The sequence below is a fragment of the Aethina tumida genome, chromosome 1 (assembly GCF_024364675.1).
Source record: "Aethina tumida isolate Nest 87 chromosome 1, icAetTumi1.1, whole genome shotgun sequence".
NCBI lineage: Eukaryota > Metazoa > Arthropoda > Insecta > Coleoptera > Nitidulidae > Aethina > Aethina tumida.
In genome coordinates, this window is record NC_065435.1 from 51,203,108 (window position 1) to 51,219,234 (window position 16,127).

At 32.7% G+C, this 16,127-nt stretch overlaps 3 protein-coding genes across 5 annotated transcripts; 2 read left to right on the forward strand and 1 right to left on the reverse strand.

Moving 5' to 3' along the window:
• Positions 1-560: 560 nt before the first annotated feature.
• On the forward strand, positions 561-7,096 carry LOC109595149 (LIM and SH3 domain protein F42H10.3). Its single transcript, XM_020010444.2, has 5 exons — positions 561-812; positions 959-1,053; positions 3,907-4,304; positions 6,128-6,274; positions 6,351-7,096. Exons 1-5 carry the CDS (start codon positions 744-746, stop codon positions 6,578-6,580), a joined length of 939 nt encoding a protein of 312 aa, XP_019866003.1. The 5' UTR covers positions 561-743; the 3' UTR covers positions 6,581-7,096.
• A 43-nt stretch (positions 7,097-7,139) lies between these two features.
• Positions 7,140-9,117, reverse strand: LOC109595169 (coiled-coil domain-containing protein 13). Of its 2 annotated transcripts, none has more exons than XM_020010470.2 (7): positions 8,959-9,117; positions 8,622-8,910; positions 8,273-8,557; positions 7,983-8,215; positions 7,701-7,910; positions 7,436-7,647; positions 7,140-7,381 (listed from the first exon to the last, which is right to left on the reverse strand). In XM_020010470.2, exons 1-7 carry the CDS (start codon positions 9,088-9,090, stop codon positions 7,189-7,191), a joined length of 1,554 nt encoding a protein of 517 aa, XP_019866029.1. In that variant the 5' UTR covers positions 9,091-9,117; the 3' UTR covers positions 7,140-7,188. The 2 variants fall into 2 exon arrangements, with proteins under 2 accessions (XP_019866029.1, XP_019866028.1); XM_020010469.2 differs by having other exon boundaries at positions 8,613-8,910.
• A 1,984-nt stretch (positions 9,118-11,101) lies between these two features.
• LOC109595164 (uncharacterized) lies at positions 11,102-16,127 on the forward strand. 2 transcript variants are annotated; one of them, XM_020010462.2, is made up of 2 exons: positions 11,102-11,522; positions 15,870-16,127. In XM_020010462.2, exons 1-2 carry the CDS (start codon positions 11,222-11,224, stop codon positions 15,962-15,964), a joined length of 396 nt encoding a protein of 131 aa, XP_019866021.1. In that variant the 5' UTR covers positions 11,102-11,221; the 3' UTR covers positions 15,965-16,127. The 2 variants fall into 2 exon arrangements, with proteins under 2 accessions (XP_019866021.1, XP_049817256.1); XM_049961299.1 differs by lacking the exon at positions 11,102-11,522 and adding an exon at positions 15,127-15,778.

The following is a 16,127-nucleotide window of genomic DNA, read 5'->3' on the forward strand; positions in this document are numbered from 1 at the left end:
TTACTTTTAATAATTATTTTTTGTGTAACTTAATTTTAACTTAAGTCAAAGATGTCAAGTCAAAAAATACCCTGTACTAGTCTATAATTATTATATTATCATTCTTTTTTGGGACAAAATTAATTATTTGATAAAACTAATATTATATAAAGAAAATTAAATACATAAAATGGGTTCTTCCTAATTGGGAGCACGTCAATGTGTGATCTCGTGTATTCACTTAAACCAAAAATATTTAAATGTTAAATATTCTTATATTCAAACTAAGAGACTTATAATTTATACTGAATAGTCTCTTCACTCATAACCTTAAATTAGATTTGTTTACATTGTTTACAGGTGGTTTACCTGTAAATGTAGTGCACCGTACACTTAGATGCACATATCTTAAGTTATGGTAGCTTGGACTACTGTTTTTACAATTTTATTCGGCTTAGAATGCCACAAGAAAATAAACCACGATAAAACGTTCCGATTGTTTACAAGTGACACCACACGGTTGGAGACCTTCGGCAGCGCGTAGCTACACCGAACACATTAGCTTAGCGGTTGGCAGCATTGGCGTGAATGGAAAGCAAACGTATCGAAAACAAGAACAATTAGAATAAGGCGAACGGGGTCCGTTGATGGGCTGGGTTCTGCGAAGCGGCGCATCTCATACGATAAAACACGCGGCAATAGCTACGTAAACGGTTCGGTTTTGATTAGTGCAAAGGTGCTGTGCCAAGGGACACGCTTCCATCATGAGCAAAAAGTGCGCCAGGTGCGAGAAGACCGTCTATCCCACTGAAGAACTCAAGTGTCTGGACAAAGTATGTTTTCCGTTCGTTTCGGGGTCCAGTTTCCGAGAGCCGTCGGACGTTTTGCCCGGAACGGAAACTGCGGCCGGAATGATCGTTCACCAGTGTTTTGGTGGAAATGTGTGATTTTCTCACTTTCCCCGGTTTTTCTTTTCCAGATATGGCACAAGCCCTGTTTCAAGTGCAAAGAGTGCGGCATGGCCCTCAACATGAGGAACTACAAGGGGTTCGACAAGGAACCGTACTGCGAAGCGTGAGTGTCATGTTATTTAACTGTTTTCGAATAAAATAATGAGGCATTGTACGTCGCACAAAACATTCTTTATTGTGCCTGGACATATGCTGCAATTATTTTAACCGAATACTCGCAAAATACAATTCGTCAAGCGTTAACTGTTTAAATCGCCGATGTTGAATGTATCAACAATCGTTTTGCTGTCTGTGAAAGCCTTCATCTGTTTCACGAATTCTGATTTTATTTTTCATATAAAAATTATTTATAATTTATAACTATATAAGGAATACAGGGTGTGTTGGTCTTGACCTAGACAAATGACCTTTTGTTGTAGATGAATTGCCAATTCTTTACTGACACACATTTTATGCAGCAAATCTGTGTTTGGATTACCATTTTTGGACTTATTTGCAATTTTCTCATTATTTTAACCAATTAGAAACGTAAAGCAATTGAATGCCTATTATTAATTTGAATGCGAAAATCTTTATTGTGATAATTGAACACTAATACAATGTGATAAAAACTAATTTTTTATCCATTCATTCTATCTATCTACATACATTTTTGCCGTCTAATTTTGAATCATCAAAAACCACTATTCATGGAATGTGCATTATTTTAAGTGTAGTAACCATAAATTATAATAAATATCCAACAAAATGTAACTTGTTATTTAATATTGGTTCATAATTTTATTTCTTATCATTTTAATTAAATCATAATTAAACTCAATTATCTAGACACTTAAAATAATTTTAAAAAAATTTACGTAAACATAATGTGTGAAATATGTTTTAATATAACAAATTGAATCATTACAAACTAATATGTAGCTAGTTTCTAGTTTATTTTTTAATGCAACATTAAATTATATTACGTCATAATGCTTCATTTAAATGTAACAAGTAATTTTGACCTTTTATTTACAGTATGTAATTAGAATTAATTCCAAATACACCTCTTTAAATACGACTGTTTAATATTATTAAATCGTTCGTCTGTTAATGGAACATAGAAGAAACAATATATAAAAGTAGTTAGTTTTTTCCTGTTACACAGAATTGCAACAAAATATTTTTGTGAAAATCAAAAAAACTGTTTACTCTACGATAAACTAGATAAGATGAATGTTAAATAGAGGTCTTTTAAGAAGTGTGAATAGAATCATTTATGACGAAAACCCTGTGCCCCGATCTGCGGTTCTTCAATAAACCGGCCGTAAATGAATAACGCTTTATAAATAAAATGGATGACGCAGAGGGAGCGTATGTGGGTTTCCTCTAATAAGAAAATATGCGGCGACTTGATGAATGAAATCACACGGGGGACCAGGGCCGTATCTGTCGTTACGTCCAAACGCCCCGAAAATTATCTTCTAGAACAGTTTAAAAATTGTGTTGCACTACGGTCAACGTTAATGGGTAATTAAACGTGCCGAGTATTATCACAGATAATTAAAAGGCCTCGTGATTTTCTTGTTTGGACAATAAAATTGCTTGTTGCGTGTAACTGTTTGGATAAACTGACTACAGTTTATGTAACATGTTTTAAAGTACATAATTGTTGTTGGAAAATGTAGTAAAAATTGCCGCGTCCGATTAATTATATCAAAACACGGAATGTTTGTTTTACTGGTGATCGATTAATGGAAAAATTCAGTGCCTCATTTTATTGATGGGTTATTTGGCAGATTACTACTTCCACAAGCAAATATGTGTGTATTCGTCTTCGGAATCAGAATATTGTTATAGTGCTAGTCAAAGAAATAGCATAAAATTTAAAGTCACACATTTTTCATGATATTTTATTAGGATTTGATTCAAATTTTGTCCAGTCAGTATAAAAAATATATTTAAATATTCTATACTTTTTTGTTTTTTTGTTATACATCTTACGAACACCATAAATATAATTTTAAACACATTTATTATTCTGATTTAGTTGACCAAAGAAATAGCACATTCAAATGTATGTTTTTGTATGTATTTAACAATTATCTTAATAGTTATTTATTGTATTTATTCTTACTAGGATTTAATTTTTTTATTAAATAAAATCACTTTTAGTGAGAAGAAAGAAACAGCTGTCCAGAGAAGAAGAAATTAATAATTAACATGAAACATCAAGGTCTAAATATTGCTGATGTCGCTAAAAGGTTATGATGCTTCCGAAAAATGGTTTACAATGCTTATTAACAATTATGAAACAACACGCTTAATTGAAAATACAATAAGAAAATGTCCTAACAAAAAAACGACTCCTTTTATTCACAGAAAATTGAAAAAATCAGTACAATATTCAAAATAAGTTTGTCTAGTAAAATAATCAGGCGTCGACTGAATGAGTAAAACTTGGAAGGATATATTTCAGTAAAGAAACCATTGGTACAAAAAAAAATATTCGAACAAGACTAAAAATTTGCACAAAATCATCCAGAATTTTGGCGAAGGGTACTTCAGTCCAGATACACTACAAAAACTTTGAAGCATGGTGGAAGAAGAGTATTGATTTGAGGTTCCTTTCCTTAGTATGGTATACAAAAAATTATTAGTAAAATGGACCGTTTCATATATAGAGACATTATGAGAGAAGTAATTGAACTCTTTACCAACGGTAATTTACCATTTACATGGATTTTACAAACAAATATATGTTTTATACATCACTGTATATGTGCTTTGACTTGATATAAATCATAAATCACTACTATATAATAATCAAAAAAATGATTTATATCGTTTTAACTTATCACATTTTGATTACGATCAATAATCTTATTAGATGCTGACCGTGACTTATATATGTGAACAAAATAGTAATTTCAAGAAGACATGCCCACATTTTAATCTTTTCGACACAAATTTACAGACATATACCGAAGGCAAAAGCGACGACTATGGCTGAAACGCCGGAATTGAAGCGAATTGCGGAGAACACCAAGATCCAGTCAAACGTCAAGTACCACGCCGATTTCGAACGGAGCAAGGGCAAATTTACACAGGTGGCAGATGATCCGGAGACGCTGCGCATCAAACAGAACACGAAAATCATCAGCAACGTGGCGTATCATGGGGAGCTGCAGCGCAAGGCGCAGATGGAACAACGGCGCCAGATTAACGAGAACGGATACAGGCCGGCGCCGGCGGCGGCTGCGACAGCGGCAGCTGTTGAGGATCAGAGGAACGCCAACGTGAAAGAGTATCAGCCGCCGGCGCAGCAGCCGCAGCAACAGATGGTTATACCGCCGCCCCCGCAAACAGCAATAGGTAATGGATAAATATGCTTATTTGGGCCTCATTTTTAGTGTTTATTATTTGATTGTTATTATTTTTATCAGTAGTTCAATAAACAGGAAAGTCTTTATTTGATATGAATCAGTTTCTTGATAACTCTGAGTGTCGGTAAATTTTTATTTTCTATTTCCTTGTTTAATTTTTTAATAAACTTTAAAGTATTTACGTGGAGAATTAAATTCAATAATAATTTATATTTTTGTCGCCTGATTATACGTTAGTTGTCATCTATTAAGGCAAAATTATTTATCGCAGTTTCAAGAAAATTATACTTGGTAAAGTCGACAAATTTTTCTATTTAATCTGATTTAGAAATTTCTCTGAAACAGGAATCACATTCTATTTTAAGTGGTATTCCTCGCCCATAAGTGATTCATACTTCCGGTTGTGTTTTCCTTAATCATCATACGGGTATTGCGCTGATTGAGTAATTTTAATATTCAGCAAGTAATGTTCATAAACACTAAATGCTTTGACATAAATATCTTTGAAAAATGAATAACGGATCATTCGGAAGACAAATATAAAATTAAAACGATCTCAAGAAAGAAAAAGAAAAAAGTGGTTATGTAGAATAATATTTTTGTTAACAATTAATATTTTTTCATCAGAATCAGTACCTTGATCGGATGTTATGTTTGCTACAAGAATAAGTAATTTATTTTCTTAGTTTTCAGGTTTTGTTTGAGTAAATTTTTATTATTTTCATGCAATGCGTTTCATCAAACAATTGGCAATGGGTGAAACTGGTAAACCTGTTGAAACGTTACTTAAAAAATGTCTAAATGTAAGAAAACGTGAATGACATTGTGAGAGACTGCTGTGAATATTATATACAGGGCTTATCCGAGTCGATTTCTTAAAAATAATTCTAATATAAGTCCAACAGAAAACGACATGAAAAATGTTAATGTTTGGAAAAACTTTACTCTACAAAAGCTGTTCCAAGTTTTCTCCATTGACCTACAAGCAATCTTGGGCCAGGTCTTATCTCAGTTTACCGATATTTTGTACTTCCGTACCGTTGAAACAATAAAAAACCAGATAAAACACTGCATAAAAAAAGGTTTGATACAAACTTTAACAATTTTTTTTCTCGTTTTCTGTTGGACATTTATTAGATTTTTTTTAAGAAATCGACTTATTATTTAGAAGTGTGTATCTGGTTTAAGAAATTTCGAATAAGTTATGAAACACCCACCTTGTATATTGACTTAGCCCAAGAGTGCTAAATAATCATTATAACTGTGTATTGACCAAGTTCATGAAAAACTTATTCAAGGGAGAAATTCTTTAAAAACTCAAAAGAAGCTTCAAAATGTTAAATAGTTGCTACCTTAACCACCATATTAATATTTATTTTTGTCGTTAACCAAATTTTACGTAATTTAATTTTGAAAGGGAGGTCAAAACTGACGTTGATCTTATCTTCAGTTTCAAGAATACAGAATTCTACTCTTGAGGCATGAATTGGATGGTAGAATATAAACAAAAAGTTGTTAATTATAACGGTGATTATTTTATTGGAGAAAAATTATTTTAAAATTAAAGAGAAAACTATTTTCATGGCACACCTAGAGTCTTTTATCGCCTATCCTTTGACCCATTATTTTTAAATAACAAACAAAATAGTTACATGTTGTTAGCATTTTAAATGACCAACGACATTTATTTTTTTTTCTAGTTTTGTGAAGATCGTGAATGAAATTATTATCTAGAAATCTTCATTCATTTCATTTTGTATAGATATGATATTGCATTTAATGTAAATAAACGAACTGTTGTTAACATTACAGGACAACTGCAACACATAGGCAAAATCAGCGATTATGATCCGCAGAGCGGGTCCCAATTCAACAGTCCATATTCGTCGCGAACGTCTCAAACTCTCATCTATTCATCAGATGTCGGGACGGTGAACAATCCACCCGCCAGACATATCGGTGCGTATTGCAATACAAATTTGAATATATTAAACTACCCCATAATGTATGTAACGCAAATAAAATCGTAATGCAGGCTCGGTACTGGACATGGACCCGGTCAACCACAACTACGGCTCGTTGGGACGGGTGTACAAAGCGATGTACGATTATGAAGCCCAAGACGATGACGAGGTGAGCTTCCAGGACGGAGATCTGATCATAAACGTGAGCAGCATCGACGGCGGTTGGATGACGGGCGAGGTGCAGAGGACCGGACAGGTGGGCATGTTGCCGGCGAACTACGTGCAACTGGCCAACATTTAAATAGCCCGTGCAACTCGTACTCTGTTGGCCACGACTTGCCATTCACGTAAATCTCGCGCTCCATCATCCCCCGTTTTGGTTCTGATAAAAAAAGAGTATTTATTTCGCGACCACGAGATTTCTTTCCGATTGTTCATTCCCAATGCATTTATTCGTAATCAATCATTCCTCGTAAGACTAAATTTCGTGCCTTTGACAATTTTTTAATAATGTTCAGTCAATACTGTTTTATATAGGACTTATATGTAAATAAATATACCAATTTTACGATTATTGTTAACATAATTTGTTATTGGTTGATGTTGAAATTGGACCAATTCTTTCTAATTCCGGTGCTAAGTTTTAACTAAAGTTATATCTTCCTTTACATCACTGACCAATTTTTTCTTATATCAATACGACGTTTTTGGCATGTATTAATATTACATAAAAATTAGGATAGTTCAATACCCTTATGCTTTAATTTTATGAATCATCATTATTATATGTTAAATAAAATGTATTAAGAAATTTAAACGTTGTCTCATTTCCCGACCCCTCATTTATGCCACCAAAAACCTTGTTAAAAGTGTATACTGTATATTTTCAATAATGTAAAGTTTTATAAACTATTTCTTTTTCCTGTCATCATTTTGTAAAATTCGAGAAAACTCGATGTAATCTTGTTTCCTCTCTTGTTTCTCAAGATCGATTCTCGTTTTAAGTGCTTTAATGGTTTCTTCTGCCAGAACCAAGTCGTCTTGAAGTCTACCAATGGTGTCTTGTGATCGATTCGCAATCAAATTACTGTAACTCGCAACCCTACAATGCGATACGTAATATTGTCTAAAAGTTATAAGATATGTGGGCGGTTACTTCGTGGAGTTTTGTTCTAAATTCATGCGTGCGACTGTAGACTCTAACTTGGCCGCCCTGTGCCGTTCAAAACGGAGTTGATTTTGTGTTTCACCATGCTTGTCCCGTTCAGCCTGTAATCTGCGATTTTCCATTTCGAGCAACTCCAACAAACGTAGTCTCTCTGCTTCCATTCGACCCAATTGGTTATCCTTTTTCGTTGGAATGATTTCCTGGAAACAAAATCGATTGAGAGAGGAAAGCAATTGTTTATAAAATGGGGTACGTTATTTAATTTCGGTCCTCCTTCAACTGCCTTCAGGACAGCAATTTGCTTAGACTTTTCTATTATCGTGTTATTCATGTTATCTATTTGACATTTATATTTGTTTATTTCGCCTGTTAAATTATCAACTTCAGATTTTAGTTTCTTTATTTGTTTGTCCTTTTGTCTGTGTGCATCGTTTTGCGTTTCTTTCAGCGTGCTCAGTTGCCACTAAAATGTTTTATAAATTAACAATAAACTTTGTAACCAATTGGTGATTGGATATAAGAACTACTATCTTACAGTTAAAGTGTTCATTATTTCCTTATCACGCTCAGTCTGTTCAGACAACAATCCATATTTGGACTTCATTATGGAAAAATCGGTTTCCATTGTTCTATGTTTTGTTTTTAGAGTGCTGAATTTTTTTAATAGATCTTCACTCGCATTTTTGATTTGTTCATTCTCCTGCGTCAGTGTATGAATTTTGCTTTCAGCTTTTGCAATCGCTTCCACGTTAGTTGCATTACCAGCAGCTACAATATAATAATGCTCCTAATAAGTGGTATGAAGGTCATATAAATTATGCTTACTTTTGTCTTGTATATTTTTTAACTTTTCTTTTAATTCAGTGTTCTTCTGGGTCAAGTCACAGATAGTCTGTGCTCGTCCTCTCCAATTAGAATTGCTGACTAACGACTCGTAGTTTTCGCCTATTTCTTGTTGAAGACATTTTTTCATAGATTTCAGTTCATTTTTTAACTGAGTGTTTGAATTTTTCGCTTCCAACAATTTATAAGTTGTCATGCTAAGTTTGTCTTGCAGCTTCTTCGTTTGGTCATCATCGCTGGGTGTCTTCTTAACTGTCTCTTCTTGTCCTAAGCGACAAATTTAATAAACTGAATAAATTACAAAAGAGCTGTAAACTATTACCTAGTTTACCATCATCAGTTTCCGAAAAATGACATTCCGACAGTTCTGCTTCAAGTTTTGAACATCGATTTTTCAAACACTCAACTTCACTGGTTTTTTCCCTTAACTTCTTAGATAGTTCGACAAATTTACTATTTGATACCTGTGAGGCGGTCACATACTCGTTCTTGGGTGAATTCTTTAGACCGGCTTGTTGCTGCTCTTTTAGCAACACTTTTAGCTTCTCTTGTGTTTCTTCCAACTGCCTCTCCTGCTCCGAGAAATTCCTCTGGAGCATCACATTTTCGTGTCTCACATACTACGACATATTATTATAGAATAAAATACACCGAAAGTAGTTTATTACCTGTATCTGTTCTCGCAAATATCTATTTAACTCGTCGGGAAAAAGGATGTCCGTAGGTACATCTCCAGCTACTAAGTTACTTAATTCTAGGTCAGATTTGACTGTTAAATCTTTATTAAAGTGACTTTCCATAATTATAGGTTCATAATCAACGACGTATAAAATACAACTGTCATTCAGACTTGATTTAAAACTATTGTTAAATAAAATTTATTTATAATTTAAAACCATAGTTGCAAAAACATTTTGCATTTTTTGGGTAATGTGTAGATTATATAATTTTCTGAAGTATTTTTCTCCAAGTAAAAGAGAACAATTCATTAGTGTAAAAAACTCTATTTTTCGGTTTAAAAATGTTCACAAATAATTTTGTTTCGTGTAATTTCTTACAAATTGAGAAAATTAAAAAACTACTGAGGCTAATTGATTTTTCATAAAAATGTTTTGTAGAATTTATTAACGTTATTAGTGATTAATGTATACATTAATTATTGACTTTAATAGACGAAAATAAAACTAGTGACTTAAGTAATTAGACTTAATTGAATTAAATTATCTTAATACCACGATTAAATAAATATATTCAATTGAAACATTTAATTTATGTTGTTACAAATTATTGTTAGTAAAGGTCAATTATACTCATCACTACAAGATTAAGTTGCTTAATTCAAGATAACTATCTCAATTTTAAAATTTAGTAATTCTTTATATCAAGATATACAGTTATCTAGGCTTAAGACAATATTTTTTAAAGTACTTTATATTTTTATACGTTTGGATGAGCTATTAAAAAATTACTAGTAATTATATAACACGAATAATATATTTCCATAAAGTGAACATCATAACTGTTCACCGTAACCTCTGCATGTTGACTTATTTCCTAGATAAAAGCATAAAACGCCACAACTGTATTTCCCTAAAATCTGGGGAATTCGTGTAAAATTTCCTATTGTCATGGAAATGAACTAGGGCTGCGTCAGCCGGATAAACAAAACACCAGTGGGAAACTGAGGCGGGAAATCGTCAGAGAAAACTGTTCCAGTTTTGCGTGTAGAACTCAGAATAATAGGATGGTAGATTTGAGCGGAGGACAGGATGGTCCAATCGAGCACGGTTTCTCGAATTCAGTATTTATACTGCCAGGAATCGTTTTCATCTCGCTGGCAGGTGAGTTTGTTTAATTTACTCGGTTCCGATTATTCATCGATGCTGATATCACGCGATTAATTGTAACTGTGAATAGGATTTCGTATACCAAATATTCATTGAATATTGTCGGTTAATCGTCCTTGTTCCTTACTTTTTCAAACCGGTGAGTGTGGCAGAATTTCCCAGTGGAAATGTATTAACTGATATACAATTGTTTAATAAATATGTATTTTTTTAAGGTTGTGTTGGTACAGTGATTTTCTGTATGTATTTTTTTTAAATTCACCTAAAATATATTTCTTAATTAGTCACATCATCATAAATGTTTGATTAAAATTCTATTTATAAATCCTCAATTATAGTCAAACAATTCTGGGCAGCGATTTCGATTAAATTTCTATTGTTTTGGATAACATCACATAATTGGCATGGCATAATTGTTTTAATAAAAGGTATCGCAATAATTCAGTCATATTTTTCTTTTGTTGAAAAATTTCATTTCGATAGTATTGAAATAAAATTGATTGAATAAAATTAATTTACATTTGCTCATGTACATGTATTTCAGGACAGAATTTTATATGTAGCTATAATAAACATAATTAATAATTATTATTATTACAGTTATCTACAAAAAACTATAAAATCTATGAAAACATACATTTTTTTTTAATGTCAAGTTATCAGTAACAACTCGTGAATGAGTTATTTACTGCACTTCCCACATTCTCTGCTGGAAAATCAATAACCAAGTTTCAACATCAACTTATGTTCCTAAAATAATTCTAGGACTCGGCATGTTGTACAGGTGGTCTAAGGAATTGCTAAAAAAAATCACACCACACTACAAGATAACATTAAGGTTACTGTCGAAGATAATGGGGCCGCAATTCGTTAAGAAATAACCGTGGAAAAAAAAACACGATAACCGACCGATAACATAAATAAATTCGGATGGACGTCTTGCTCGTCGGCATTGCACCGACACGTCGTTATCGTTGTAAACTATGCATTTTGATGATTCGACATTCCTAAAAATCGCGAGCTATTTTGCCACGCAAATCAGCAACACGAGTAGTAGTACGTGTACAGTTCTTCGTGGTGCCCCATGGATCTGTTGCAAGGCGTGACCGACGGCGCGGAGCGGGCTCTGGCCGATGAGGAGGCGAAAAACGAGGGCGGACCTCTGGGCGGCGAGGCGCTCGAGGCGATTTTGAAGGAGCTCGGCGCCTCGGGCGAGGGCGGCAACGAGGAGATACGCGAGAAGCTAATGAAAATGCTTGAACAACGTGGCGGCAATCCGGCCAACTTTTTCAATCCGGCCGGTCTGAAGGCGGTCACGTCGCAAAATTTCTCGGTCGAAATGATGATGCTGTTCGGTCTGTTGTCGGTGATATTTCTGGTGCTCGGTGAGTCACGTCATTCTTTTTCATACAATTGAATCGCACGATTTCTGATAACGGAGCGGCTAATGAGTTTATTCTAAAAATAATTTTTTATGGGTTTTTAGAAAATGGTGCAATAACCATTTTGATAACGCGGGAACGTGTTCGAATAAGTGATTGATATTTCTGGGTATAATAATGAAACTGTAATGTTGCTTTCGACTCTTAAAGATAAAATATAACAAAGCAACTTCGTCAGTATGTTAAAGATAAGTTTTTTTTAATAAAATAAATACTCAAAGCCCACACAGCAAGTGATATATGCAATATATAGGTTAAATATAACACGATAAGATTTAAAAAATGTGGTATCTCACTTTGCACACAAATTTTATGATAAAACCTAATAAAAATATTTATTTAATCAATAAGAAATTGTTATGTCAACTCTTAAATAATAGCTTAAAAGATATCATGCTGCTGAAGATTAATATAGCATTTTTTACAATCAAAAAATGAGAAAAACATACAAAAAAATGAGTTCTTTAAATTCTCCTGATAGAGTTAAAAATTACATTTTCTAATAAATTTAATTTTTTTGTTTACTACATTCTCTTGGAAACATGACTCAATTTATTTATACACTTCTAAAGATATTTTAATATTATTAATATATACAGTGAGGTTGTACCCTTCTCTCTGATAACTATTTTATGCACAACCAACAATTCACATGTAAACAAGACACTAAATATATAATACAGTCTTCCGTTCTGTATATATTGACCTATAATACCTAATTTTTGTAAGAATATTTTTAGCAATAAATTCTAAACTATTTTTTTAAGTAACTCATCAGATTTTACACAGTGAAATAACATTGAATACAGAATAATAATACCTTTCAAATGAGGTATCACAAGGCCACCTGTTCCATTAAAAAAAATAGTTTATAGTCCCATAAGTACCAAATAATGGTACTGTACATTTTGGTAAAATTGAGTTATGTTGACAAAATTTTATACGGTTTTTATTCAATGTCGCATTCAATATACAGGGTGATATAATAAGTTGTCAGATGCAAAACAAATACCGTACTTGGCACAGTACTATCAGTACGCCGAAAAATAAGTGTTATTTTTACATTTTTGATAAAATCTTTGTTTATATTTATTTTATGTATAAGGACTATTTATATCAAACGAAAGGTTTTTTAATATTCTATTTAATTATTGTAAAACACACATTGTTCCTATAAAAATAACAAAGTTATTGATGTTTTAAGATGCACAAAATTAAACGTTAATGACATACACCCTGTATGGTAAAATTGAGTTATATTTAATTTTATACGGTTTTTATTCGATGTCCCATTCAATATACAGGGTGATATCACATATAAAACAAATACCGCCCTTGACATACTACTATGAGTACTCATAGTAAAATGAGTGTTATTTTTTTTTTCATTTTCTTTTTTTATATTTATTTTATGTTTAGGGAATGTTTATATCAATTGAAAGATTTTTTAATTTAATTATTGTAAAACATACATGATGTTGCAATAAAATTAACAAAGTTATTGATGTTTTAAAATACCCAAAATTAAATGTTAATAACATACGCTCTGTATAAAATTTGAGAGTAGTAATAATGACTACTTATAGGTTGGTCTTTTAATGTGTATACCAAAAAATTCATTCAAGTTAAAGACTTTACAAACGTTTTAGTTAGACCATTACGTCAAAATTGTTTGAAAAAAATTAATAACTTAAATTTTGGGTGTAGATTAAGACATAGTACTGCCATTTTATTTGTAATTACATAAAGAATTTTAAAACACAATAATATGCAGTGTGTTCCATTGAAAATAATAACTCGACAAAACCGGAAATAAAATTTTATTCAAAATAAATTAGAAAAATAATTCAAGTCATTAAAATTGCTTTAAAAATTTCAAATCGATACATTTTTTCCTTCTTCATAAACTTCTAATAAATAAATTAGATGATTAATCCTCTCTATAATCATATTTAATAGGGAATTTTTGGTATGAGGCCATTTAAAGATCATAATTTAAATGAAATTATATTTTTTCATAACAAATGTCTTAATAATTTGCTTCTTTTCATTTTTTAAACGGATAAAATAGAAAATCTCAGTTAAGTGATTAAAAAAAATTCTTATTGCTGATTCTAGTTGTAAATACAAAGGGCTTAAATGGGCCATACCGTATTTAAAGCAAATTTAGCCATTCAAATCAATTTACATAATGTTTCCTAATTCAAAATTAATGTATTAATTTACTATTTCAATTTCACATTTAAATTCTACTTAAATATTTCATACTAATTAGTTTCGATAACAACGGAAAGCACCCACTGTTGGTAATTCAGTCGAGCACTTACTCGATAGTAAACGTAACCGTATAAAAATTGATAACCATGTTGCTGGAAATAGACAATCCGTTCCTGCAATTTGCCGTATTGTTTGGATTGATTGCATTGATCTTGTCGATATTAGGTGAGCCACAATCTAATTATTAAACTTTTAATACACGTATTTGTGCCAACACAACACCACGTGTCGATACGGGTCATTATTTTCTCGTTTTCATAGATATCCATTCTCAGTGGTATTTAAAAAGTTATTTCTGGATCAAAATATTTGATACTTAACATTCAAAGAAGACCGGAAATCCTTCAAAAATTAATTAATTTTTGAGTCAATGATTTTTTTTTTAAATTTGTAACTTTTTAAAAACCTTTTTGTATTAAAAAAAAATAAATTATTAATATGAGTTTGACGATTCTCAATTTTTAAAATTGAGGTGGAAATCCTTAAAATCATATCATTTAAAAAATAACCCCTTAAATATCTCTGGAGCCCATTAAGTAGGCATGGGTAACTCACCAGAATTTGCTGCACTGATATATTAATTCAAACGCATATCACTGTATCAACCCAATGAATTGAGGCAATTGCGCCATGGCACAGTGTTAAGTTTGTGTTATTATTTTATTTTCCAATGCAGAAAAGAGATACCATTATTTCTTGATTTTTTTTCTTACTAGCAGTCAGACGACCAAAAATCGTTTTGTTTTCCAATTAAAAGAAAATAAATGTGAGATAATATATTTACACTTTGTTGATTAAACGAAGGAATAATCGCAAGCCAGTGCAGATTCGTCGTTGGTGTTGGCGCAAGGCGCAGCACAATGAGATGACATGAACCACCAACGTTCTGTTGATTCCCCAAATGACTGAGTATCAACGCACTGGCGCACGATACTGTATCAACGAAACTGGGAGGCGCAACGCCGAGTTACCCATGCAGTTACCAATCAGCCACTTATTAAATTGGTCGCGTTTGAAAAGTGTGCACGTACCATCATGGCAGACCAGCCGCCTCCGCCGCCACCAAACGAAAAAGAATTCGCTGCCGAAATTAGAAAAAAATTGATGAGCATGCCCGACGACATGATCCCGGACGAACTCAGGGAACGGATTGCGGCAATGCGCGATGCCATCGACAGTGAAAAGCAACAGGCCATCTACTCCTCACTGATTTTTCTTGGTTGTGTACTGGTCGTGGTTCTGATTTTCCGTAAGTACGGTGCAATGATTCAATTCAGTTCACCACTGGTATCAACGACGGTCTACGTAAATTGGTTCGAATGTGCTGAGTGGATAAACAGTTACCTACAATAATAACACGTTCGTACTTACTCAAACATATTTCCTCATATTCTGTTGCGAATTAAATATTTGATAAGCGTTATTCATAAGTAATTCCTTTATTTATACCGTGTCTGCGTTTGTAATTTCCATAGAAAAACAGCCTGTATTCAGTACATCTTATGTAACCACACTAATCCGTTTACACATCTCCAGAGATAAATATTTTAAAGGGTTTTGTTTACTTATTAATACTAAAAACATTATCAATGATAACCAATAATCACTGAAATCCATGCAGTGTTTAAAGTGCAACTGATCTGACACAACATTAAATTGGATAATGGCTGGGAAGAAACCCTTAGACGACGTGGTAAAACAGAAACTGAAAGAGTATGCGGGTGATCGTAGCGTGGAAGAAATGTTGGAGTCGTTAAGCGATAAATTAAAAAATCTTCCCGATGATTTCTTCGAGACAGCCTCCGGCAAGTTCGACAAAGTAAAAGAGGAGTTTGCCCAAGCTAGGACACGTCACTTTCTGTATGCCATGGGTTTCTCCATTTTCTCGTTTGTTCTTTATCTTTTGCTGGTTTGCTTTATTTGTAAGTGTTAAATTTAAACCATGATGTGTTCCCCAAAATTACATCAATAATTTGTTTAGTTTATTAATGATTTGTCATTACTTTGTTGCAGTGTTCATTGGCTATAAACTGTACGTCTCTCTGACGGAGAGGGAAAGGAAAAAGGAAGAGAAGAAACGTCAGAAACAACAAAAGAAGAAGAAATAAGTTGGGAAACAAGGACCTGCAACGACATTCCACTATATTATATTCGATTAAATCGTTTGAATGTTAAATCCGTGACCGAGAACTATTTTACTATATGTTTTCATGTTGTGTTTTATATATATTTTACTGTACAGTTGAGTAAATAAAAGTTGTGTTTTAAATA

What these genes read in the sequence shown, in the direction of transcription:
- LOC109595169 (XM_020010469.2), bottom strand. Translation starts at nt 9,090, where the DNA reads ATGGAAAGTCACTTTAATAAAGATTTAACAGTCAAATCTGACCTAGAA. An exon ending in ATTTGCGAGAACAGATACAG is followed by an intron (nt 8,911 to 8,958) that starts GTAATAAACTAC and finishes AATATGTCGTAG; the next exon opens with TATGTGAGACACGAAAATGT. An exon ending in GAGGACCGAAATTAAATAAC is followed by an intron (nt 7,648 to 7,700) that starts GTACCCCATTTT and finishes TTTTGTTTCCAG; the next exon opens with GAAATCATTCCAACGAAAAA.
- LOC109595164 (XM_020010462.2), top strand. Translation starts at nt 11,222, where the DNA reads ATGGATCTGTTGCAAGGCGTGACCGACGGCGCGGAGCGGGCTCTGGCC. An exon ending in GGTGATATTTCTGGTGCTCG is followed by an intron (nt 11,523 to 15,869) that starts GTGAGTCACGTC and finishes ACTTTGTTGCAG; the next exon opens with TGTTCATTGGCTATAAACTG.
- LOC109595149 (XM_020010444.2), top strand. Translation starts at nt 744, where the DNA reads ATGAGCAAAAAGTGCGCCAGGTGCGAGAAGACCGTCTATCCCACTGAA. An exon ending in AACTCAAGTGTCTGGACAAA is followed by an intron (nt 813 to 958) that starts GTATGTTTTCCG and finishes TTTCTTTTCCAG; the next exon opens with ATATGGCACAAGCCCTGTTT. An exon ending in GCCCCCGCAAACAGCAATAG is followed by an intron (nt 4,305 to 6,127) that starts GTAATGGATAAA and finishes TTAACATTACAG; the next exon opens with GACAACTGCAACACATAGGC.